We start from the raw sequence: 26,755 nt of genomic DNA on the forward strand, positions 1-26,755 counted from the left end.
GGTACTAACTCCAAGCCCTCTTTTCTTACTCTCTGGTGCCGTGTGTCCATGATAAGGCCCTCCACTGTGCCACACTAAGTACTGTTTCCCTTTTTGATAGCCATGAGGTCTGGATCACACTAAAGCAATAAGGTGGGGGAAGAGTCACCTTTTCATAAAATCTATGAAATGGGGGTTTATCCACAACTGGAAACTTTTTTCTGTACTTTTCCAGTGCCAGTATACTGCAGAACCCTAAGAAGAAATAAACAACTTGTGACAATAATAAGCCAGTATACCAGAATTGGGGAAAAAAAATTGTAAGATCATTATACCACTATGCTGAATGCAGGTTAAGTGGAAAGAGCCAAATGAACACAATATTTGCGACTAAACCGGAATGGCAATGTGTATATTAAATTTTTTTAAAAAGAAAATTGGAGGATGGTATGACACTTGTATTTGAGGAGCTATTTTCAGTGTATAGGCTATATAAAGAAAAGATGGAAAATTGTGACAGGTTCTGTGCAGGTGGAGAGCATTACTTTTTTGCATTGGAAAAAGGAGTATTATGTGCTGATCTAATGTAAAAACTTAGATGTGAAATTATCCTTATACCAAAGAAAACTAAATTATGCTATCTCACATATAACCAACTAGTAGCACTACTTGTTGGATTTCATGATCACCAAAGACCTGAAGTGGGCATGGCACACACGGTACAGAGGTCGTCAAGTAGTCTCACCAACATGTTTACTTCCACAGATGTATGTGGAAAGTAGAAGTCTGCACTCCCTTGGGATTACCATGGGACTCACTGGACCCAATGCAACTGCTTGCGATGCAGGTGACAGCAGGCAGGAGTCAGAGTCTGGGAAAGAAATTGAAATTGAAAATATATATAGAATGAATGTACTGTACATTTTAATTTGACTAAGCAGTTAGGATGAATGCATTCAGCCTTCTCAAGATTGCAGAGCCTGGAAACTGCATTAAAAAAGTGAGCACAAGTCTGTAAAACTGACTTAAAAAACACAAAGCTAACCTTTACAAGTATCATAAACTACACCGGCTGTTAGACTGAAATCAAATGTATGTTTTTATTCTAAAATAGTAAGACTAGGAGCAGTTTACTTCTCAAAACAGGGTGGTAAAGGATCTAACTCGCGACCTTTTGATTCCCAGGCGGCAGCTGATTCTATTGCGCCACGGAGGCAGTCATAATAAACGGGTGTCAATGTCGCATGTTAAGGCGGCTTTTTGTTTCTGCAGTTATATTTTTGAATAAAAGTGCAATTGTTGTGTTAGATTTGTACCTTTTATGAAAGTATTTCTTTCATACTTCAGGCTTCATACATTATATAGTTTATGCCTACATTTTGTCATCTACTAGTAGAATATAAAAAAACTTTCCTGTTTTAACAATGAGTTTACACAGATTACTGTAGAAACGGAACAGACATGAAATGCGTGTGTTCCAAACAACGATCTATTATTTCCACTCTAAAACTCCACTTCACTCCCAGAAAATCAATCAAGGCATGAGCTGGGAGAAGTTTGTGCACGTTCTAAGTTGGTGGGGGGATGGAATAGCCGGCTGCTTGCAGCCTGATTTTTATCAGCACATTTAGATGACAAAAGACGCTGGTGGAGAGCTGTAAACGATTTTAAGAAGCGATTTAAGGTGGGACGGATTTACAAGTTTTTCGTAGGCTCTGGTAATTCTAGTGTTAATGCAACTGCACTAAATCAAAGAGTGCAGTGAAGTTCACTGTTACACCTCTTTATTCACGGAGCTAGAGAGTAGACATGGAGATGCTTGTACATTCACAGTGTTTTGCTTAGTTGCAGTGTGCTTGTATCGATAAGCAAAATGTACTTTTGTGGAATGAATAGCATTTATTAACATTGCTCATACTTTATTTACACATGGAATTGTAAGCAGTTGTCTACTTACAAAGCTTTAACAGCACACTGTTTATGTTCTTGTCTAAGAAAGACTTGTGCTCAGGAATTATTAAAGACCCATCAGAAGATCTGTAACAAATACTGATGAAGCAGAATCATTGCATAAAGAAAAAAAACAAAAAACAACAAATGGGCCAAAGAGAGGGAACCTTCACCAACCTTCCTGAAAACAATCATGTTAAACAGGCTTATCAACCATACAGGACATTTTTTCCTTTAATGGAAGCAATGTGTTTCTGCAGGCAGAAGTGGGACAAATGAGTCCCAAATCAGTCCCACACAGATCTCTAGCAGAAATCCCAGAAGCTTCCATCTATGCTTATCAACTTCAAATGGTACACAGTGAAGTTCTTCTAAACTGGCTGCAATACATGCCGATATGGGAATCTGTTCAACTCAAGACTGCAATGCCTTACAGAGGTTGGTGAAGTAAACAGAACTTTTACTGGTACAATGCACTGTGCTTTTCAGGACATACACAACATACACTACCTTAGTTAGGCAAACAGCATTATTAAAGACCTCAGCCTGCAGATAAACGTTTATACCTTCTTTCTTGTAAACACTAGAGGACCATTAACACTCACAACCTTCCTCCCAATGGTCATAAGGCAACAGGTACTTACTTGTATGGATAAACAAATAAACGTTTCTTGTATATATCATGTATAGTTGTGTTTAATGTGAGAGATTGTAAGAATATCATCCTATAATGTAAATTTAACAAGTGGAAACATGGTAAGACATTTTACTATTTGAGTAGCTTCAATTAATCAAGTTGAGTGGGTATGAGTCTTTCACCAATAGAGGAAATCGCCACACCATCTCTCCTTTAAGAATAAACAATCTGCTTGTGGTGTAATAAAATTAGTAATACCTGCAGTCTTTTGTTTGAATTATTATCTTGAAACAGAAATGGCATATTCCCACTATTTGTAAGTTAGGCTGTCCAGGACATGTAAACAAAATGTATGAGCCCTACCAAAGTAAAAGTCTTGTTTATTCACGTAAATTAATTGCATTTTTCTAATACATTAGAATTGGGTTAGTGAAATAGTTTGGTCTGGCAATCCTATGGTGCCTCCAAGATGTCATTTTGAGCTTAACTTTTGTAGCTGTGGCTCTTTTTTGGTATTGCTGTTATGCCCTCTTAGTTTGTTTGGGAGGGGACGTCATACTCTGGCTCAGCATTTATAATTACTTCTCCAAGGACCTTGTTTTCCTAAACAAAAATAAGGGTCAGTATGCCCATTGTTCCAATATTTTAGGTCCGAACCCCATTTTGACCAGGGGTAATGAATGCAGTTATTGATCTTTGCTTGTATATATGTGTCACTGGGTTCACAGATTTTGCAGGATGCTTCAGACTCATATGATAAAACAATACACTGTTTGAATAGTTTGCTCAGAACACCTTATTTTTGCCAAAATAGCAATTTAAGTATTTAATTACAATCTCAAATGTTTATTCCTACACAACCCTAGTATATATTAACAGTGACTTTTGCCCCATCTCAGTTTTTTTAAACTATGAAGTTAAAATTTTAAAGATGGAAAGAGACAGAAATCATTATCCATAATTATAAATACATGGTACATCTTTTACGTGGCTGTGAAGGTTTCTCCTTTAGCTACATAGCTTAACAGCTTATCCACGATACAAACATTATTGTGTAAAGGAAATGCAACCCCAATTCTAGCTTGAGTGCTCTTATTTTAAACTGGTGTCCTGAACAGTGCAATTCACTTTTTAAATAAAAAAATTCAGCAGAAACAACATTATTGATGCCTCTTGAGATTTCTGAAGACCTGGATATTGCTTTCTCACTTCAATGAATAAGTATGTTTAATACTCTTAGCTTATTACACTAGGATACCCCGAAAATAAAACCATGGCCCCCAAGGAAACACTGTGCTACTGTCTTTAAATCTCAATTGTTTTCTCACAGACCAAATTTCCTTTATTGAAACTCCTACCGGTACGACACAAACTTAGATTAGTTATAACCATCTTCATTTGCATTATTGTATATAAATGTCTTGATTGATGTTATCAGATCAAGTGAGCATAGATTGGTATGGTTCCTAACCCCAATTGCTATCTTAACTATTATTTTGCCTACAGTATTTTGAAATTTTTCCATTAAGTATTTCAGTGATGACAGAATTTGGTTTCCATGCAAGAATGTTTCTTAGACTGAAAATTTAAGAGTAATTATTAATGTTAAATGTGTGCCATTCAATAAAAAGGGACTGGGCATTTACTAATAAAGCAAGTTGACTGGGAGTGCTGCACTATGTTGCAGTTGAGGCTCTAAGTTATTTACTGAATAAACTTACTTATAGAAAAAAGAAAAAAAAAAGCATTCATAAAAATACACTAAATATACACGCACAATTTTTAATTCCAGACAGATAATAGTGCAACTAATACTGTGTATGTAATTTCTCAAAAACATCAACAAGTTAAAAGAACTCAAATGCACAATTTAAAGTAATGCTGGATGCTACATAGGTTAATACATTATACAGCATCATTACTTAAGCCAGAATTTTGCTTAGGAAAATAGGGACCATATATTAATAATGATTTCATAATAATTTCAAATGAGCTCTGAAAATATCACCAAAACACTTATTGTTTCAATGGAGCCATTATTTAAAAAAAGCATGTGCTACAGAAAACACCCCAAAAACAGTACATCTTGTAAGCCTATTTAAAATTTAAATAAACCACATCAGGAAGGAAAAAAAAAAATAAAAAAAAAATCATACAGCCATTACGGCCTGCCCATAAACATAGGTGGTCAAGAAATAAACCAGAAATATTTGTAAAAACCTCTCCTCTACTATGTGCTTATAATCAAATCCTAGCTACAACATTAAGGAAAAGACCTTAATAACCATATTGGAGTGACTAGCCTTTGTGTATCTCACTCACTCTCCATAAGCATTTCTTAAGTTTTAAAAATGTTTACCTCATTAAAGACTGGGTACATGACAGCATAAAGCGGCATGGAAACCACTGAGGTTGTCTCAGCTTCATTTTTCATCTCTTCCATTGTCATCCTCGTCCCAAGACCCACTTTTGGTGAAAAGAAATTACAGATTCAGGTGGTACCTCATTCACAGTAATGGTAAATAGACAAACCCAAAAAACGGAATGTTTCTGTTAAAAAAAAAAGGAGGGAGGTTAAAATATACACATCTTAAAAAGCACAATCAAAAATGTATTCTACTTGCTAATGTTTGTTATTTTACTGATAGTACAAAGTCAAATCAGATTAAACTTTCTTCTGCATTTTATCTTAATAGACATTTATTAAAAAAAAGAAAAAAAAAAAAAACCCTCACTTCATCTATTGAATCTTATCAGTGTAACCCAAACACAATCTCATGCAGCATACTCGAACATCCATACTACCCTTTAACAATGCAGTTCAACACCCATTAAAGAACAGATTTGCAACTTTATGGCAATGGGTCTGTTCTGTTTTTACACAAACGGTCTAGAGGCCAAAGAAATCTGTGCATGAACTTACAGCAGTCCCCAGACACATATGTGCCTCAATAACCTGGTTATTAAAACAAATCTGGTTTATAAATATCATGTGTCAAAATTCGCTTACGACACTGCTATTGTGGGCTGCATCAGAAGTGGGCAGGAGGAGAAGTATAGGAAGCTAATCAAAGACTTTGTTAAATGGTGCAACTCAAACCACTTACACCTGAACACCAGCGAGACCAAGGAACTGGTGGTGGATTTTAGGAGGCCCAGGCCCCTCATGGACCCCGTGATCATCAGAGGAGACTGTGTGCAGAGGGTACAGACCTATAAATACCTGGGAGTGCAGCTGGGTGATAAATTGGACTGGACTGCCAATACTGATTCTCTGTGTAAGAAAGGTCAGAGCCGACTATATTTCCTTAGAAGGTTGGCGTTCTTCAACATCTGCAATAAGATGCTGCAGATGTTATACCAGACAGTTGTGGCGAGCAATGTTCCCTCTAAACTGCACGGCCGCGCAGTAGTTCTAAACCTGCCACCCAGTCATTTTGTAATCCCACGCACTGATCGTCACGACGTCACCCTTTGAAGTGAGATAAAGGCGGCAGACTGTCATTTACACGCCGGCGTGTGTAAATAACCAGCGAGCCAAATTAGCTAGCACATTTCCTTGAGTAACCAGTCATTGCACTGTCTACTGTACTTCACTCAGTTTGCTTTCTCTAGACATACAGTAGTGAGTTAAATTAACAGTTTTCGTGTCAGTTTCGTTAACAGTCTTTGTGTTGATATTTTAAAATCAAGAGAAAAACATGTACAAATGGTAAAGAAATGCAAAATAAGACAGCGCGAGACTCATTTAAGCCTGAATGGTTAAAATTAAAAGTAACCACACATAAACCAGATTCAAGGAATGTTGCGGTTGAATTAGGTTGCATATACGAATACTCAGACAAGAATGGACTTAAGTGTAAGTTCTGTGCTGCTAGTTCAAGTAATAAGGCTAACTAAGACAAATATGCCACTGGAAAGCGTTGGGATGCGTGGAAGATTGACTACTGTAAAAGACATTTATTGTCACGTATTCACTTAGAAAATGTTTCAATTTTGTACAATCGCTCGCATGGAATCAACCTGAAACGTCTTCTGGTTGAAACAAGCACTGAGCGAGAAGAACGAATTGAACGAGCGCCAGCAATCAAACGAGGAGCAAGTTTGAAATCTTAATGGATAAATGTCCTACTTGTTCAGGATGAACGCTTCGATGCTGTCAGTGCAAATGATTCATGACCATATGGGAAAATGTTTCTATACCAGACAGTTGGCGAAGTAAGAACTTTGAGTTTGTTGAAGCAATCAATGAAGTGGTTGCAAACAACATATTTATAGAATTTCGAGCTGCATCGTTTCACACGCTCATCGTTTATTAAAGTACTGACATAACAGTACATAAAATGCTAATAATCTACTTTAAATATCGTCCAACAAATTTGTGTGATTACAAAACGGTTTTTGGTGGAATCATTCAGCTAACTGCATGTGATGCTTCAGCCCTTGAGGCAGCAATAAGACAATATTACACTGATCATCAACTCGATATGAACCGCATGGTTATGATAACGTCAGATGGGGCATCAGTTATGTTAGGCCGTCGGAAGGCAACGGTTCCTTATCTTGCTGAGCAGCACGTTGTTGCTCACCGAGAAGACTTGGCACTTTCTGATTCTTGTAAGGATGCAAGTTTGTTTAAAAATATTGAGATTCTGTTGCGTACTGTTTATACTTTATTTAGTCGATCTTCAGTTAAAAATGGTACACTTGAAGAATTGGCAAATGTAAATGATATGGATGGAATTTCTTTTTGACCAATTCATGAAATTCGTTGGTTGTCACGTCACTTTGCTGTCAGTGCTTTTGTAAAAAATCTTGATGTTTTAGCTGCTAAATTTTGAACAACAACTGCAAGATTGCAATGATCCTGTTTGTAATTATGTTCTGAAATCATCACGAGGTCCACTGTATCAGATTGCTCTGTATACAGCAAATGATGTTTTAACTGAATTAGCTAATTTATCCATGTTATTACAATGAAGTAATTTATCACCAATTGAAGCACATCAACTGTGCTTTTCTAAAATCTGTAAATTGGAAGCATAATATCTGGGTGAGAATGTTTATTGGAATGATAAAGCCAAGCAAATTTTGAGAGAAAATGAAGGCATTGACACAAGACAAATCACACAGTTCATACAATCAGTCTGTGATCACTTAAAGGTAAGATTTCCAGCGGATGAACTACAATTTTAGTCAGCTTTTGACCCCACAGGTTTGAAAAACTATGCATTTGATTTTGGTGTCAAAGAGATAAAACAACTGTGCGTAAAGTATAAAGTTTTGTTACATACAAATGGAGTTGATTATTACTCAATACAATGACTTCAAATTTCAGATCAGCAATGTAAAATTATACGTGAAAAGTTGTAATAACCACTTTGTTAATTTATCAAGCCAGATTTTTAACTGTATCTATACTAATAAAAGGCAAAGCCCTCACTCACTCACTGACTCACTCACTCACTGACTCATCACTAATTCTCCAACTTCCCGTGTGGGTGGAAGGCTGAAATTTGGCAGGTTCATTCCTTACAGCTTCCTTACAAAAGTTGGGCAGGTTTTATATCGAAATTCTACGCGTAATGGTCATAACTGGAAGCAGTTTTTCTCCATTTACTGTAATGGAGATGAGCTTCAACGCCGTGGGGGCGGAGTTTCGTGTGACATCATCACGCCTCCCACGTAATCACGCAGTACATAGAAAACCAGGAAGACCTAAAAAAAGCGCTGAAGAAAACATGCATTATATAATTGAGAAGGCAGCGAAACAATAAGAAGCGAGCGAGTGACATATAACAACCATATTCATGACTTCTGCTACTTCGGAAACAAAACACGATGTAAACCTACACTTTAAATTAAGTTCATAGACAGGCTGCGCTGGCGTTTGTAATTTAGTGCCTGCCCATATAAGGCCGTCCGTCAGCGGCAATCCAATAGCAAACTCCACTAAATATTCACGGGTTAAGGACTGTGCTTATGCAGAGGAAGATGAGATGGTCAGGGTGGTGTTTGGTACAAACTCAGCGAAACTGCGAGAGAAAGTTTTAAGTGCCAGGACTAAGGTAACATTAAATACAGCCATGGACATAGCACGAGATGGCACCAGCACAGCTGGGAAACTTCGATGCATGTACACGAGTGGCTCACGTGAACTGGCGCAGTGCACAGATAAAAGCAACAGTTCCAAAAGCTGAACAAAACCGAATTACACAATTGAAAAGGCAGCAAAAATATGAAGCGTCTCATACATACAAGCATATTCATAAATCCAAAACAAAGCACACGTTGGAAAAAGTCAATGTCCGCTAAAGGAAGACAGTGTAAAAAAACGTGCATGCAGTGTGTCAGGTCTCAGATAAAGAAGAAGACGAGCTGTTTATTGATGCAGTAAGAAAGAATCGATGAATGAAACCTGTCATCTTTACAACGATTGACAAACACGGAATGTAACTTGAACACAACACATCCTACAAATACGAACCTGATTGAAAGAAATAATGATAATCAAATCCTTGATGACAGCAACACTCAGTAACACTCACAAAACAAATACTGTATATTGACAGTCATGTTCGTTATTTTTAAAATGTTCCCTTTTCTTTTCTAGCTTTTTAACACACTACTTCTCGTATATGTGGTATATATATATATATATATATATATATAACCCGATCTACATACTCGAATAATGGATACTTTATTCGCCATCAATGATTGTTTTGGTAAAGCCATACTCAGTGTATTCATTAGATGAGCGGTAAAAAGTAAGAGCGAGGAAGGATGACTTATTGAGGCATGCAGGCTGTAGTGCGTCAACTCTATCTGAATTGCGATCACATTTGAAAAATATATCTTTTCAAGTTCTATTTAGTCCATATGTGTCAAACTCAAGGGCGCGGGCCACATCCGCCCGGCGTGTAATTATATCCGCCCGCGAGATCATTTTATATACTGTATTATTGTTATTAAAGCCGGGTATATGAAGCGCTGGTAACACAATAAACTACAGATCCCATAATGCAGCGCTTCAGCTGCCTTGCCAACACTTACCGAGTTAATCAAGTTATTGCGAAGCTAGCTCACACGATGCTGAAGAGAAAAGTTGATTCTGAAAATAGAGCCTTTAAAACCGATGGGAGGCTGAGTATATGTTTACTGAACCCGTGTGTCTCATTTGTGGAGCTAATGTGGCTGTAATTACAGAATTTAATCTAAGACGGCACTATGAGACAAAACATCAGGTTAACCTGAATGCAATGCAGAAGATACAGAAAGCAGCATAATTAAATAAGAATCTGACACTTCAGCGGACGTTTTAACCCGTGCACAATCACAAAGTGATTTCAAGTGAAGCTGCTTTTATGGGAGACACAAATGCACCAGTGCACCTTGCCTCACTTTCCCTGTTGCCAAGTAATGTTAAACCAAGTCGTCACTACGGTGTTCCCAAATTAGCAATTTGCTGATAAACTGAGCGCACTGAGTTTGCACGGCGCTTTGGTGACTTTGAAGAACAAAAAGTCCGTCTACATGCGGCTCGAACCTTGTGCATGTTTGGTAGCACATATCTGTGTGAGAAGCTCTTCTCAGTGATAAAGACTAACAAAACAGCACACAGGAGTCGCCTCACTGATGAGCACCTGCAATCCATCCTGAGAATCTCCACAACACAGAACCTCACACCAAACAGAAACGAACCTGTGGCCAAAAAAAGATGCCAGGCGTCCAGCTCTAAAATGACATATGAGCAAAGACAACTGAATGATTTGATTTGTTATTGCTGAAAGAACACATTTCATTTATATTTCTAGGTTTTGTTATGCAGCATGTTCATATTTGAATTTGTATCATTTTGACAGGATATATTTTTATGGAGAGCAAAATCTTTTGGGATATTTAAAATCTAAGTTTATTTTTATATAAAATTACATAAGAGTAAAGAAATGTGAATGTTTGTTCTTTTAACGTTTACTTTATTTCTAACTTGTATAATTTAGACAGGATAAATTTTTATGGAGAGCAAAATATTATAAGTTGTTTAAGGTTTGAGTTGATTTATTCACGAATAATATTCCTGTCTGTTTTTACCATTCCTACCAAAGATATTTCTGTCGACTAAATAAAAATTCCTTCTATTTAAAATTTAAATAGAACTTGAACAAATACGATAGTTCATAATATCCACGCAGACTTGCACGTAAGAGCGGAGTTATCCGTTTTAACAAGCAGCGTATTGCACTGATCTGAAATAGCTGTGTGTGTATATATGTATATATATATATATATATATATATACATATATATATACATATATATATATATATATATATATATATATATATATATATATATATATATATGACAACAACACTCATCACTCACAACAGTGACAAAACAATTACATTGACAATCATGTTACGTTATTTTCAAAATGTTTCCTTTTCTTTTTCATTGCTTCTTTAACACACTACTTCTCCGCTGCGAAGCGCGGGTATTTTGCTAGTCATATATAAAACTGTTGTGTTTTATTGTGTTTCAATACTTTAAGAACATGGTTGATATTGTATTATCGTTATGTTATTAACAGTGTGATTATTGGTAGTGCCACTGCCACTTAGCTGACTTACATTGCGTTAGTTATTATACTACATGACTTGTCGTCGTAGTATAATACTCAGGTCAGTTATACTGATAGCTTATTGGCTACATGTATTTTGCTTGTATTTATGTTTCTCTATAACTGGCCGGTAAATGAATAAAGTTTTATTATTATATTATTTTAATTTATTACAATACAGGCCTTCATCACATATTTAAATTGCAAGCCTAAAAATACATATGACCTTGCACAAGTCGTTTCAGAGCACTGCCCACACAAAATATATTTTGCACACATGCCCTTGTTCCTTAGAGGGAACATTGATGGCGAGTGCCCTATTCGACGCGGTGGTGTGCTGGGGAGGCAGCATAAAGAAGAAGGACACCACACACCTGGACAAACTTGTGAGGAAGGCAGGCTCTAATGTAGGAATGAGGCTGGACAGTTTAACATCTGTGGCAGAGTGACGGGTGCGGAGCAAGCTCCTGTCAATCATTGAGAGTCCACTGCATCCACTGAACAGTGTCATCTCCAGGAAGAGGAGCAGCTTCAACGACAGACTGCTGTTACTGTCCTGCTCCACTGACAGACTGAGGAGATCATTCCTCCCCCACACTATGCGACTCTTCAATTCAAACCGGATGGGGGGGGAGGGTAAATGCTAACATTATTCAAAGTTATTGTCTGTTTTTACCTGCATTTTTATTACTCTTTTATTTAATATTGTTTTTTGTATCAGTATGATGCTGCTGGATTATGTGAATTTCCCCTTGGGATTAATAAAGTATCTATATAAAATTTTTTTCCCCCGATAAGAAAAATAGGATTATTGGCCTCTGACAAACCAGGTTAAGAAAGAGAGAGAGACAGAGATTTCACCATGAATACCTTAATTATATAGAAATGTACATTATTTTCTTATCTCTATTCAAGGCGACACTGGTATTTCCAGTGCATTTAAAAAAGTCAACTGAGGGACCAGTAAGATGTTTTTGTCTAAAAGCTGAAAACAAAATGGAATTATCTTTAATGTCAATGAATGCCAACTGGTTCTTAGCTAACTTAGGTTAAACTTGGAAAAAACCCTCAACTGGACATTTGTGCCTGTTTGGTGGAACAAAGTCCTCACAAAGCGCCTGGAACAGACAAGAGTTTGTAGCACGCGATTTTATAAAATTTACACTTTTTACACTGTCGGTTAAAACATTGGCCAACTCTACAGGAATGTGTTTACATGCCAGTATTTGTCTATGAATACAGCAATGAGTCTATTCAATATTCTTGTGCATACACCCAAGCAAAAAGACCAGTTTATTCAAAATAGCAATTAATCACGTCGAAAATTGCTTCTACTGTCACAGTGGTTTTCAGAGGTTTTGCAAATAATATATTTTTAAGAATTCCATTCAAGAAGATGTATCTAATATAAACAAGCAATACTGCAGCGTTTGCTACATCAGTCAACTCATCAAGTTGGATTGCGAAATAATTCAATTTTATTCTTTTCAAAAGTTCACTTTCCACATCATTTGCCAAATCATTAATTCTTCACAACACTGTGTTGTTTTGATAAGGGAACCAGGTCAATTTTCTTTGCCGCCTTTTCATTTACTTCATGATGTTTTTCGCACACGGTCCAATCAAATTTTCTGCCACTGCATGTGCTTGTCTAGATCTTGCAATTCTGTAACTTACCCGAAATGATGCCTCAAGAGCATTTTTACTATCTGCATTTGAAGCTGACAGGAAAGAAGAAACACTACACTTATTACCTGTTGATTTTCTTTTAAAATACTAGGGATGCACTGGTATCGGCCTCGATATCACATTTTCTAAAGTACTCGTACTCGTTAAAAGTACCCCGATACCAGGGACCGATACCACGGTCTGAGAAATGTCTATGTTTGAGCGACGTGTAAGGGGTTAATCACAGGCGCCGAGTGCCCGCCCCCAGGCCCCGGCTGCAGCTCAGAGCAGGGAGAAGGCGAGGCGAGACATGTCAGCCGTGTGGAACTATTTCAAAGTGAATGACGACAAAACAAAGGCGGACTGCAAATTGTGCACAGCGAAATTGTCCAGAGGAGGCTCAAAAGGTAGCGCATTTAACACATTTAATCAAGCATCTAAAATCCCAACACAACAACGAGTATGAAGAGTTTACCCACGCTTCTAAACCAATACAACCCACGCTGCAGCAAACTCTTGCAAGACGAGAGAAAATGTCCAGAGACAATCCACGTGCTGTGAAAATAACACAGGCAATTATCGAGTACATTTCATTGAATGACCAGCTACTCTCGAAGGTAGAAAATTTGGGATTCCTGCGTCTCCTCCACGTTCTGGAGCCCAGATATGATGTCCCAAGCTGCCGCTACATGACTGACACGGAGCTGCCTAAACTACACGACTCCGTGAAAAAACATATCCACAGCCTACTGCAAGCTTCCTCTGCGTTTAGTTTCACCACGGATATTTGGACAAGCAGCGTTAGCCCCGTGTCGCTAATTAGCCTAACCTCCCAGTGGATAGACAAGAGTTTCACGCCACAACGAGCCATATTACATGCAAAACAATTCCGCGGCTCGCACACCAGCCAGGCTATAGCGCATGTGTTTGAGGAAATGCTCCAGACATGGGGTATACCTAAAACATCAGTACATGTTGTGCTTCGTGACAATGCCAAAAACATGATTAAAGCCACGAATGACGCAGGGCTCCCAAGTCTACCGTGTGTCGCGCACACGCTCCAACTGGCTGTTCACGAGGGCTTATTAGCACAGAGGAGCATAGCTGATGCTATAGCAGTGGGGCGGAAAATAGTTGGGCATTTTAAACATTCCACCTTAGCCTACTCCTGCCTCGAGGACATTCAGGGACAGCTCAACCCGCCAATAAAGAGACTGCAGCAGGACGTACAGACGCGCTGGAACAGCACGTATTACATGCTCCTGTCCCTCATTGAGCAAAAGCGAGTGCTGGAGGTGTATGTGTCCGAGCATGAACTCCCTGACTATCTCACCGCTCACCAATGGGCTCTTATGAGAAAGACTGTTGCCACCCTCGCCCCCTTTGAGGAACTAACTAAAAAAAGTGAGCAGCTACGACGTACTAGTCTCTGATGTCATCCCAGCTGTGACTGTGCTTGTGAGACTTCTAAACAGAGAAACAGACGAGGACCACGGCGTCAATACAATGAAAGCAACCTTACTGGCAGCTGTCAGGAAGCACTTCAGTGACGTCCAGACCAACCCACTGTACTTCATCTCCACCATACTTGACCCAAGGTAAAGTCTGTGTGCTATAGGTATTCAATGATAAACTACAGTACTAAATGTAAGATTAATTTCCATCTGAAATATATTATATTTTTGTAACTAAAATACAAATGTATGCAATATATATAATATGAAATATATTTCCCTTATTACTACCAGAAAGCCAAATGGCTGGCATTTGTGACAGTGGTTTAGGGGAAACTAAAATCAGTCCTATTTTTCCACATATTAATACATTCATGAATTTTGTTCATCTATAAAGATCGCTTCTTCTCCAACAACACTGCTCCGTACGCCAAGCTGCACCTGAAGCAGGAGCTGCAGATGATGTCCAGAGCTGAGGCAGAGGGGAGTCGGGCAGAAGCTGCAGAACCTCCTGCTAAACTGTTCAAGGCCCAGGCCAGCACTAGCAGCAGTCTGGACACTGTATTTGAAGAAATCGCTAAGGAGCAGCCCCAGGCAGCACAGCCGCTGGCAGCAGGTGCTGCCATTGAGCTCGACACATACCTCGGAGAGGCCCCAAGCCCTCGTGAAGACAGTCCTCTGAAGTACTGGGGTGTCGTCAAAATCAGGTTCCCCACTTTGGCTAAAATGGCCCTGAAATACCTCTCAGCCCCATGTAGCAGTGTAGAAAGTGAAAGGCTTTTTAGCTCAGTGTCACACATTATAGATGAAAACAGAAACAGACTGACTGCTGATAATGCAGAAAAGCTACTTTTCTTAAAAAAAAAAAAAAACTGCCACTCACTTTTTCTAAATAGGCTCCATTATGTGAGTCGTCTTAGACTTGATGTTAATACCTACTGTACCTCAGTTGCACCAACTGCCACAGTTCTATGTTGGTGGATGTTGTTAGTTTATTCAAATATTGTGCACTAAATAGCAAAGATGTTTATTAATGCCCCTTGTGTTGTCCAAAGCGGCAGAGTTTACAACAAACTGAAAAAAATACTTGAGTTGCACTGTCACTGTTTAAATTTTTTTTATAATTATTTATTCTGTAATATGTTGCATGCAACATGCTTTTCATTTTAAATAAATGTTCTTAATTCCAAACTAGTCCCTTGTTTTTTTTGTTAAATTATATGACTAAAGCCGTTACCTGTAAATTTAAATCATGTTTTTAAGTAGTACTCTGTATTGGCGAGTACTGAAATGCAAGTACTCGTTTTCCAAAAAAAGTGGTACCGGTGCATCCCTATAAAATACTCTACAGGTTTATCCTTGTACGTTGGAGGTTTTGTTTCAATGTGTCTACGAAGAAGTGATGGTTTTAAACTGCAGTTGGCCAGGACTTCATTACAAATTATACAAAGCGGTTCAGGTTCTAACTCATCCCCGGTAAAATAAAAACCCATTCATAAATAGTCGCTGTCATATTTTCGTGTCTTCTCTTTTGTCTTACTATGTTCGCCTATTTTTTCCTTGCTTTCAGTCTGGAGAGACGATAGCTCACAACAACTTTCAGTATCGTTACCCTGTGTTGGTACCAAATCAGGGACTGAAGTAGAAGAAGCAGCAAATTGATTGCTCGTCCAGCTTTTTGTCAGACTTGATAAAACTACCTGTTTTTAACCATTGATCCATAATAAAATTATGGAGTAAAAACCATTCACTTTCACGTTCGACGTTCCTCCCTTTTAGGTCTTTATCGTAATTTATTTACACACACACTATGCACTACTAATTTATTTTATCCTATTAGAAATCACTTGTGGTTCTTAAGCGTGTTGTATGATTTGACTCCACTCTCCCTCGTCTTATCGCTGCCTTTTTATATCACCAGACGTTATTCTCATTCTTTCGAGCGCATTCAGGGTTCTCGGTTCGCTGAAATGGAAGTTTCCGGATCATACGAGAATGTACATGCATCGCCAGCAGCGTAGCATCTCATCGTGTTATAGATGTTACCGGATGCAACTCGACAGTTTTACGGAATTTTCCGTCACAATGCGTAAGTGACTGAGGTAATATTAATGAATTTGACACCTAATTGATTTGTTGACCCATTTTTATTACTGTATTATTAATAGTACTGTGAATACGTTTAATATTTTGTTATATTTTTTTACATTTGGGATTTCAAATTCTGCCATTACAATATTTTTTTCACAAACCGCTTTTATAAAGCACGCAAACCATCAGTTGAGAATCACTGGTTTAGGTAGTAATTGCATTATTTCTTCTCCTGGTTGAAATAATTTTTCTCAATATTTCAAAATCACTTAATTTACTTTGATAAGCTGAACAAACAGTGCTAAACTCAGCAACACAATCTCAAGAGCAGTAGGGTAACGCGTTAAAAGTAGCATGCATTACATAGTCCAAATACTTGTTAAAGCTATACATAACCCAATGCAATACTTCTCATTGAGGTAAAAATACCTGCATTATCAGCAGGGCTAATTTCTTTGCAGGGCTTTGACATCAACCAGAAGAGTATGCTGCATGCAATCCGGTGACCGACACCTAAAAAATGTCAATATGACTAAAAACATATTTATAAAACACAAGAAAAATATTACAGCAGTCCTGCTTATCTTCAGACTCAAGGTGGCAGATGATAATGTTTAACTTTTTTTGAGCGGTTTAATGACTTAGAAACATTTTGACCAAAGAGAATTCCATAAGATTACTTGTGCATGAAAATATGGATTTAAGAAACATTTATACTATTTTTTCCTGCTATGCAACACTACCAGAAAACCACATCACCTGAACATACTGAATAGTATGGTGTTAACTTGATTCATACATGAGATACTTAATATATTAACTGAGCTGCACTGTTGCTGTGCTGCAAGTATTTTGTACATAAAAAAAACAACATTTGAGTTCTTTAATTGTATTATAGAAAATATAGGACTTGGTCCAGCTCAACCCCAATGATGACAATTTATAGTGAACCTAAACACTAAAGTTCATTCAAAGCAACTGTACTTTCAAGTCTGTGTACTTAAAGTTGCATTTAGCCAGTTTGTCAGGAAGAAGTACTTCTGATTTCAGCAAAAGAAAAAGCACATGGGCTGCAATATTACAGAAGATTATTTTGAATTTTAAGAATTCTGTAACTGTTTACTAGTATTTCACTTCTCCATGTACGTAAAAAGGAATGCTTATCTTTAGAAACAGGTTTCACCACAGAGTGTACTGTCTCTTTTTAGCATGGTGCTCAGTTTCAAATTTAAAAAAAAGTGAACCAGTAAATAAAGCCCATGCTTCCCTGAGAAGGTATTAAAAGGAAATGTTCTACTCAACAGTAAAATAGTTTCTTGTGTAAAATAAAGCCTAACCTGACTGGGTAGGTTATGTTTCAGAAATGAAAAGAACAAAAGATGCAGTACCGAGTTCAAATACATTTCAAAATGGATTTAATTTCTTTATATTGTACTCCACAATTCTGCATAATCAAACTTCAACAGTATTCACTCTTAAAAGACATCTTCATGGATAAGTCACTGTGGACTAGGAATTGCAGAACCGAATAATAATTCATTACATTTATATAGTGCTTTTCTCAGTACTCAAAGCGCTATCCACACAGGGAGGAACTGGGAAGCGAACCTACAATCTTCCAGAGTCTCCTTACTGCAAAGCAGCAGCACTACCACTGCACCACCTGCTGATTTTGTGCTTTTCAAACCATATTTATTGGTTTACAGTAAAAAGTTATTTTGACTGAAGTTTTGAGACAAATAATGGAAGACCCCAGTGTGCTCAGACACATACTTTGGTGTGGTGGTCCGATACCTCACGAGAGTACAGCATCGTGGCAGAAAAAGTTTATTGTGGTTTTGTCTTTCGAAAAAGAAACCATATATATGAAGAAATAACTTCAAAAATACCAAACATATCCTTTAACACTAAAATATTACAAAGTTTACCAAAATATTTAACTGAGCTTAACATATTGGGCTTCAATGAGAAGCCTGGATACATGTGCAATTCCTGATCCTGTTTCATTATTGTCTTGATAAGGCATTTTACAACTGATTGTATAGCCCTGGCACGCAGCATATAATTGATTTGCTAGCCAGGCATTTTCAAACCCAAAAAAATTCAATTTTGTGTTTTGGTTTGGTCCTTATCAACTGCATCTTTCACAAGATAATAACCAATCCTGGATTGGACACCACCACCACCAAGTCACATTTATGTAGCGACCCACACTAACTCATATGGGGATAGGCTCCTTAGTGACTTAAAATTAAGAAGGAAAAAAAAAAAAAAGTTTACTTTTTCAGTATAGACTATAATTTTACAGTTTTAAAATATGTTCACAATAATCATATTAAAAAAGTTTTCTGTTGTGTCCATGTAATTCTGCCTTGACCACTCCCCTCCACACCACTGACAATCTCAGTGCTAACTCACCCTTAAATGCAATCATTTATAATGGCAAGGTAGGAAAGCAAATTATCTATTCAAAACACATCAAATTTTAGATTGAAATAGCATAAAAAAAAAAACAAACAGTGGCAAGAGTTGATAATGAATGTCAAAGAGTTGTATATAATAAAAATCAAGAACAAAGAATTGTTTAATAAACAAAAAAAAATAAAAATCATGAACAATATGTGAACAGAAATACAGAAAAGCAACATTTATAGAATGTAAGAGGATAAAGTAATTCATAATGTTTTTGATGATGTGTAAATGTAATTATTTACTTTTTATTTCGTTTGACTTTTTTTATCTTTACTTTTTCCTATGTTTTAGTATTAATTGGTATTTAGAGAGTTGTAGAGAAATGCTCAAGTAACTGATTTTCAATCTATAAAAAACAGGGATGAAACGGTTTTCCTCCCATGCCCCACATACTCTTCTATATATCATCTCTTTAAATACAATCACTTTCTCTAACAGAGGAGCATCCCGACTTCCTTTGAGCATGGGGCAGAGCCCCCCTTGTTTGTATTGTTAAAAAAAATGTGTGGCTGCAATGGAGGGTCTGCAATAACAGGAAAAATAAAGCAAATACTTTAACTGACATTGTAGATTGAATATTTTAACATCAAGAATAAGAAAGACAAAGTTGTTCAGTCCACCCCCACCCTTCAAAAATGGAATTCAATAAGCAGAGGTAGACACTGCAGCACTGTACATGAGGATTGTCAAACAACTACTAAGGTATTCACAAGACCTGGGAAATGAAATTTACTAAAGCTACTACACACACACACACACACACAGAGTTCAATTTAATAAATAGTATTACTCGATTATAAGTAAATGCCTTTTCTTTTTTATTAAATTGTGCTTATATTTCTGTTAGATATCAAAAATGCTATTGTTAATTACGTACATCTAAAGATATGAATTCTCTCCTCCAACCCACCGCCCGTTCACAGAGAACAAATAGTATGTTTATAGGGTATGTTCAGGTTTGTTTTAGTAAGGCCTTTATAATAATACCAAAAGACTGATCAAACACTACCACATCAGGCTAATTACACATATGTAGATGATACACATATACAAGTCAATTCTTACTCAGCCACTTACTTGGGTCATGGTCATAAACACTGTCTAGCACTACATACACTATTTTATTTTTGGTGAAGCCAAAGGCAACAGTGTAGATAAAATTCATAAATTTAAACAAACACAGAAAAGCCCATGTTCTTTAAAATGCCATTGGTGAATAGTTAATGATTAAGTGAGACTATGAGTAACGGAAACACTTCTACAGGACAATTCAAATTATTTTAATGTACTGTTTCTCCTTTTGCTACAATTCAACCTCATAAAAGAAGAATATAAAGGAAACATTGTAATAAAGTGCACAAATTGTATTACAACAGGTACAAAAGCAAAAGACAAACAGAATGGTACTTTCTTCCTGACAAAGGGGTTTAAGAGAACTGAAAGAATGAAGGAATTGCTGGTTTTGTCAGCTAAAATTAAATTGAAAACATGTTGATGGCATACGTCTTCACGAGAGCCAATAACAGAAACAATGAGTACAGAGATGCAAAGAATAGCTCAATAATTGAACATATTTGTTTGACTAAAACAAAACAAGATTAGAATATCAAACATTACTGAATCTGAACATGTACGGATGTGATATGATATTTATATAACTAAAATGTATTATTACATCTGCTTTAATTAAGCTCTGAACTGTTTGAAATTACATTTTTTTTATCTGTATTTTTGTTTAGACAGAATTTGGTGCCTAAAGACTGGTCCAGTATAATAGTGATTGTCATTATCTAAAACAACATATTTTTAGTACTCATTTATAAGATTAGTTTTTGTCAAGCATTGCATTTCCTTATTTCCAGATAGGAACTTTTTAAAAACGTAAACAACCACAATAATGAAATTTAACCCTTTTAAGCAATCATTTGAATTCCTTCATTTTATTTTTAGTACCCAAAACGTTAACAGTGACACAGCAGAGAATGATCCTTCATTACAAATCATGCACCCTGGGTTCCAATTCTAATCCTGGTTACTGTCTGTGTGGAGTTAGTACCTTCTATTAATTTGGAGTTAGTACCTTCTATTAATGTTTGTGTGGGTTTTTCCATCCATGACCCCGAGAGGTACAGTACATGTTAATTTAAATTATCCACTGTAAGCTGGCCATGTGCATGTAGGCCTTAAGATGGACTGGTATACTATCTGGAATGTTTTCCTGCCTTGTACCTGATGCAACCAAGTGGCATTGTAGACCCCTAACTCCCTAAAGCTATGGACCTGATTAAAAGGGATGTGCAAGGTTATGTTAATGGAATACATCTGTCATTATAGTTGTTTCTACTTTAACTGGTGTATGTTAAATTACTTATGAGCAGTTTCTAAGTGTTTCATTATTTTTTCCTCGACATTATAGTGTTCAATGCTCCAACTTAAAAATACTTTCTTAGCTTTACGGAGCATTTGAACAATGTTTAGTTTTAATTAATAAAAAAAAAAAATTCTACTTGGCGTAGCTTACAACTCCCAAAGTGTTCTTATATACCAGAATTAAGAAGACGATGACACATAAACGTACGACCTTGTCACAAAGTAAATAATTGTACACTTAAATGCACCGCTAGACATTGTCATCTTAGCATGATAAATATATTAATAAAAATTCACGATATAGGCGAAATCAGGTTTATATTGCTCTATGACCAGAATTCGAATTGTAGTTTCTCTCCAAGTACAGTTGTTTAGAGTAAAAATGCTGGAGAAATGACAGAACTCCTCAAAAACTGCTGCTAAAAGAAAACCACAAGGCATGTACATCTTAATACTGACATATAGTAAAAGCAGAGGAGCTCTGCCTACTTGCCTGAATTTGTCAGGTTCTTAAGACGCGAGTGCGGAAGCGCTACCGGTTGGAAGGAATGGCACTTACGAAGGACACCTTTCTTTTTAAGCGAGCTTCGAGATAGTAAGCAGCGGCTACAGCTGCTGCCGCGGACAGGCCATAAAGTGAGGCCCTAATTGCTAAAGACTAAACTGCGCCCAGGCGCTCTCACTCCAGACGCGTAATCAATGCGATCTCACCATTCACCTTTCTCGGGAAACTATTTCTTTCTGAAGCATATAAAACCGAGCGAACAATCACAACATTACGTTTTTGCAACTCACAACCCCCTCCCCTTCCAAAAAAAAAACCGGCATTGAACATATGCAACACTGAACTCAGCTTCTACGTCACTTGTATTTAACGATATATTTTACCTAAAGTACAAACGTGCTTTTCCCAGTAGCTGATCACTCCTATAATACTCAAAATCAGAAAAAACAAAATGAAATACCTGTTTTAATGTGGATTCCCCGAGAAGACGGAAGTTTTCCTTGCTTGAATAACAGAAGGGCAGGGGAGTTAAGGCGATGTCTCGTGTTGTATCGTCCAATCCGTAGGCACGCTACATACAAAACGCCTCTTTACAGCGTTATGGATGTTGTAGTTCTTATTAAAGGAAGAGGTGCGCGCACATGATATATAATTCTATGTCTATGCGCGCGCAGATATGAGCCCGCATTTTAAGGTGTCATGGGAATTGTAGTCCACACTGATACGTAAGGATGTTCACAAAAAAAAGACGTAGTCTCAAGCCGAATGGTCAAGTCGATCAGTGATTGACACAATGTCTAGCCATTCATCCGGTTAGAAAAAAGGACTACAGTAAGAAAGCGGTTTCTTTATTTCTTGTCAGCGATTGGCTTTATCATAGTAACGAAATGTCAGTGAAGTGATCGTGCTAGGAAACTGTAATGAATGAAATATATTTGTGATGTCTGTTAAAGGGAAAACATTTCAGTGGATGTTAGGACGTTCTTCCCCTACCGAAAAGGACCAATAGAAAAGTGGGTGGGCGGGATTTTTAATGAAACATATATGCAAATCTTCAGCGTCTCTTGTACACTGTAGGGAAGGTGTAGAGGTTAGTGCGCAGCACAGCATCCCTGGCAAGCGATTGTTACTCGGTAAGGAGGGCATCTAAATAGGTAGAAAGGCGATAATGCTATTATTAATATTTTTTGTTTTGTATGTTGAGACAATAATTGGGAAGCAAATTCCAGTCTATTCTATAGCTTATGCATACACGTTAATTATTTATATATGTATTTTTCAGTAAAAATCGAAACACGTTCGCTGAACAGCAGTATCTTTGCGTAGATTTTAATAAATGATTAAAGTGCAATTCTATTCATTTTATTGAATATTGTTCATTATTCTACGGGTTGTTTCAGTCATGCACGTTACCTATTGTTAAGAAATGCTCAAGAAACGCGTTAAGTGATTGACATGTGCACGACAAGGTGATCCTTGTGGATTCGATTTAACTTTCTTATTTATTTGTTATCTTAACGTTAAAGAAACTGTATCTTTGTATATAAATGAAATGGAAAATTAACGTGTTGTCCATATTCCCACCGGCTTCGCAGAAATATATTCCAAAATAACAACTGATGCATATTATTAATGTCGATGATACGTGGTTTTTGTGTATTTGGCCCCACCTATTACAACAAATATAACATCAAAGAAAAACGGTAAAACTGTTGTTTTGTTAACTTAAATTACTTAATTACCGTTTTAATTTTAGAAATCACATATATTCGTGTTAATAATAACTACCACATTATTGAACTTTGAACATCTTTATTTCCATAAAGTAAATAGAGAAATCTAATAAAGCAGTTACATATAGGGAATAAAGTAATGGTGTTAATCATCTCCTAAACTTATTTAAGAATTAATCATACTATGCAATAAATTACATTAAATTGCACTTTCTATTCCTATATGTAGTGCAGTACATATGCTTTATAGACTTAGAAAGCTTATGACCAAGTGTGCTGTGTTTCCTTGTGGGATCCACTACTAGACCAGGATAAATCCAGAGTTTCAGCTGTAGGGCAAGAAAGTATAATTCTGTTTCTCCAGTATTAACTTCTTTACACTGGCTGCCTGTCTGTTTTTGAATTGATTTTAAAATCTTATTGCTAATTTTTAAATCTTTACATGGGCTTGCTCCTGCAGATTTATCTGAATTGTGTGCTTTACATCAGTTATCTAGAGTGCTTAGATCTTCTGGTCAGTTGTCTCTTGTTGTCCCTCACACTAAGTGTAAAACTAAAGGGGACAGGACTTTTGCAGCTGCTGTTCTTCGCCTGTGGAACTCTTTACCTCATTACATAAAGGAGTCGTCTTCAATTGAACTGCTCAAAACAAGATTAAAGACTCATTTCTATTCATTTGCTTTCCGTGACCTTCAGTAATACTGATGGTTTCCTCATTGTGATTATGTAATCTGACTTCTATTTATTATTTATTTTTTTTATATTAATTTATTTTATTTTTATTTATGTTAATTATATGTTTCCTTTTCTTCTTTTATTGTAAAGCACTTTGGCTGCAGCATTCCTATGTTGTTTTAAATGTGCTATATAAATAAATTGACATTTGACATAGAAGCCTTGCATTTTGACATGTTTGTGTTGAACCCAATGTAATTTTATAGTAATGGAGAAAAATATATAGTATTTTTAAATTAATGGTAGGTTTGATAATGATAATTTTTACAGGTTAGGAAGACAGAAGATGTGAAGTAGTGTAGCTATACTCACTAATCATGGTGCCAGAGAGCTGCAATGTGTGTTGATTAGTATGTGCAATTAAGAATTTCAGTGCATTCTGTACACATTATAGTAATGACCCTATAAAGTATAAACTCAGATGAGGAGGTGAGCATGGTCTGGTTTGCATTTCTATTTTGCTCATGAACAACAGTCTAGGGCAGTACATTGAGGCTGTCAGAATGGTTTGCCATCACATTAAGTAATGTCTTAAGCAAGGAGCATTTTTACCCCATCCCTCATTTATATCCTTACTAGGCATGAGTGGATATAGAATTTATTATGCAATTCTCCCACAATATAGAGTATATCCTTGGAACAACTGGTAAACTATTTAATAAATAATATAACGTTTGTGAAAAAACAATGAATTAGCTTAAAATCAACAAAACACACAAAATAGACAGTAAAAACAGTATAAATACATAAAGTCTTCACTGCCTGTCATCTTTATATACCTTGGCATTTTCAAACTCTATTGTGCTAGCTAAAATGCACCTGCCATTTCTAACTAAACACACAGATTGCAATTGTATATGTGGCTGACACCTTATTAACATTCCAGAATTAACTACATTTTGCAAAATGTCAGTCAATATATACAAAATGCAATATGTGAAGAGTCAGGAAATCAAATGCCAGTATCTGTTAACAATGGTGCAAACTAAACATCTGGAACATTTAAAACTGTAAACATAAAAATATTTCTTACAGTTTTTAAAGTCAGATATACATTAGAAGCTTGATATATATGTAACTCTTAAATATACTTAAATTTTATTTTTTTATTATTTATTCATGTAAAATGTTTTACGAAAATGCCACCTAGACCAAAGTCCAGCCTAAGTCAATCGTCTGGTGGTCTTACTCCACACATCGGCTTTGTTTGTCAGAATGAGGCGAAAAGTTGATGTGTTCAGTTCATATTCACCCTGAAGTATTGTATCATTATTGGAAATAGCAAAGCTGCATTAGCACTTTCATAAACCCAAGGTGTAAAAATTATTGGATTGAGATTGCAAAAAGAAAAAATCAAACTGAATGGTCTATGACTATCAGGATGTCACTATAATTAGACCAGCTGGTGGATTCTTAAATGTCACTTTATAGGAACAAGGCTCACATCCTGCTTCCTGATGTTTTTCAGAACTAAAGGACATTTTACTTATACTTTGATTACATTAAACATAATGGACATTTGCATACTTGACATGAGTCAGAGATTAATGCAACTTTATGGATAAGGCTGAGATTCTTTGTGCATTTCCACTACAAGAAAAAAACTTGTAAAGAGCATGATAGTTTGACTTTGATTACATTAAACATACAAAATATTTACATAGTTATATAAACAAGAATATGAAGGATATTACTTTGATACTATTAGCTGTTTTCTGTTTTTTTATATTCCGGTTTGATTTTTATTTTTTTCCATTATTTTATGCTGTACATGCTACCTATTTATGCTAGCTTCTTTGATATATTAGTTGAAGTTTGTAAGCCATGTCGAACACTGTCAATAAGTGATGGCACTTCTTTTCTGGCCCAGTAAACCCGTGACTCTGTGTGTAAAAAAACAAATCTTTCACAATTGTCATGTAGGTGCTAACAGGAGGGAAAAATTAATTAGTCATTTTAATTTCACATACAGGTGGTCTTAACCGAGGTACTCCATAGTGAAATTTTAACTTTGGTTGCAGAAATATTAAGATAGAAACATTATTGAGGCAAAGAATTCTATGTGAAAGAGTTTCTTTTTTGTCCTATAGCTGACTGCAGCCTATTTTTGGCTAATGATAATTTAGGAAAACAATGCTGCATAGGCAGTGGTCACCAGCAAAGATAAAGAAATACAGACTGCTATGGCTCCATTAGGAAACACTGATTCAGGTTTCTTTTCACAGGTTAGTCAAGGCTACTCAAATACAATTATTCTTTTGTCAGTTTTTAATTTACTCATTACACTGAAGAATGACCATACAGTGGTGCTATGGTTAGGGGTGTGCTGTCTTATAGTCCATGTGTTCTCTATATGAATCCTTGTCTGTGCACTTAGTTGCACGTTCTTCTCTTGTTTGTGTGAGACTTGGTTTTCATTCCATATTTTAAAGAGTTTAGCATTAGTTTGATTGGCAACACTAAGCTGTACCATTTAATAAATTCAAAATAAACTATACAAACATCCCACAACACTTAATTGCATAGTGTGGTTAGAAA

General features: G+C 36.5%; 2 protein-coding genes across 5 annotated transcripts in view; one reads left to right on the top strand and one right to left on the bottom strand.

Moving 5' to 3' along the window:
* The window catches only part of pdcd10a (programmed cell death 10a), a 32,907-nt gene extending 10,532 nt beyond the window's left edge, over window positions 1–22,375 (bottom strand). The window contains exons 1-2 of one of the 2 annotated variants that reach the window (XM_039756970.1): window positions 22,210–22,375; window positions 4,926–5,032 (exon numbers count right to left, since the gene is read on the bottom strand). In XM_039756970.1, coding sequence (XP_039612904.1) covers window positions 4,926–5,015 — 90 coding nt within the window. In that variant the 5' untranslated portion in view covers window positions 5,016–5,032; window positions 22,210–22,375. Of the gene's footprint in view, window positions 1–4,925; window positions 5,117–22,209 lie in introns of both variants that reach the window. The other variant, XM_039756962.1, reaches the window with a different exon arrangement.
* A 420-nt stretch (window positions 22,376–22,795) lies between these two features.
* The window catches only part of serpini1 (serpin peptidase inhibitor, clade I (neuroserpin), member 1), a 40,228-nt gene continuing 36,268 nt past the window's right edge, over window positions 22,796–26,755 (top strand). Inside the window, exon 1 of one of the 3 annotated variants that reach the window (XM_039756983.1) lies at window positions 22,796–22,882. The gene's annotated coding sequence lies outside the window, so the exon portion shown is untranslated. Of the gene's footprint in view, window positions 22,904–26,418; window positions 26,443–26,755 lie in introns of those variants that run through there. The other 2 variants (XM_039756992.1, XM_039756999.1) reach the window with 2 other exon arrangements.

The sequence above is a fragment of the Polypterus senegalus genome, chromosome 1 (genome assembly GCF_016835505.1).
Source record: "Polypterus senegalus isolate Bchr_013 chromosome 1, ASM1683550v1, whole genome shotgun sequence".
Taxonomy (NCBI): Eukaryota; Metazoa; Chordata; class Cladistia; order Polypteriformes; family Polypteridae; genus Polypterus; species Polypterus senegalus.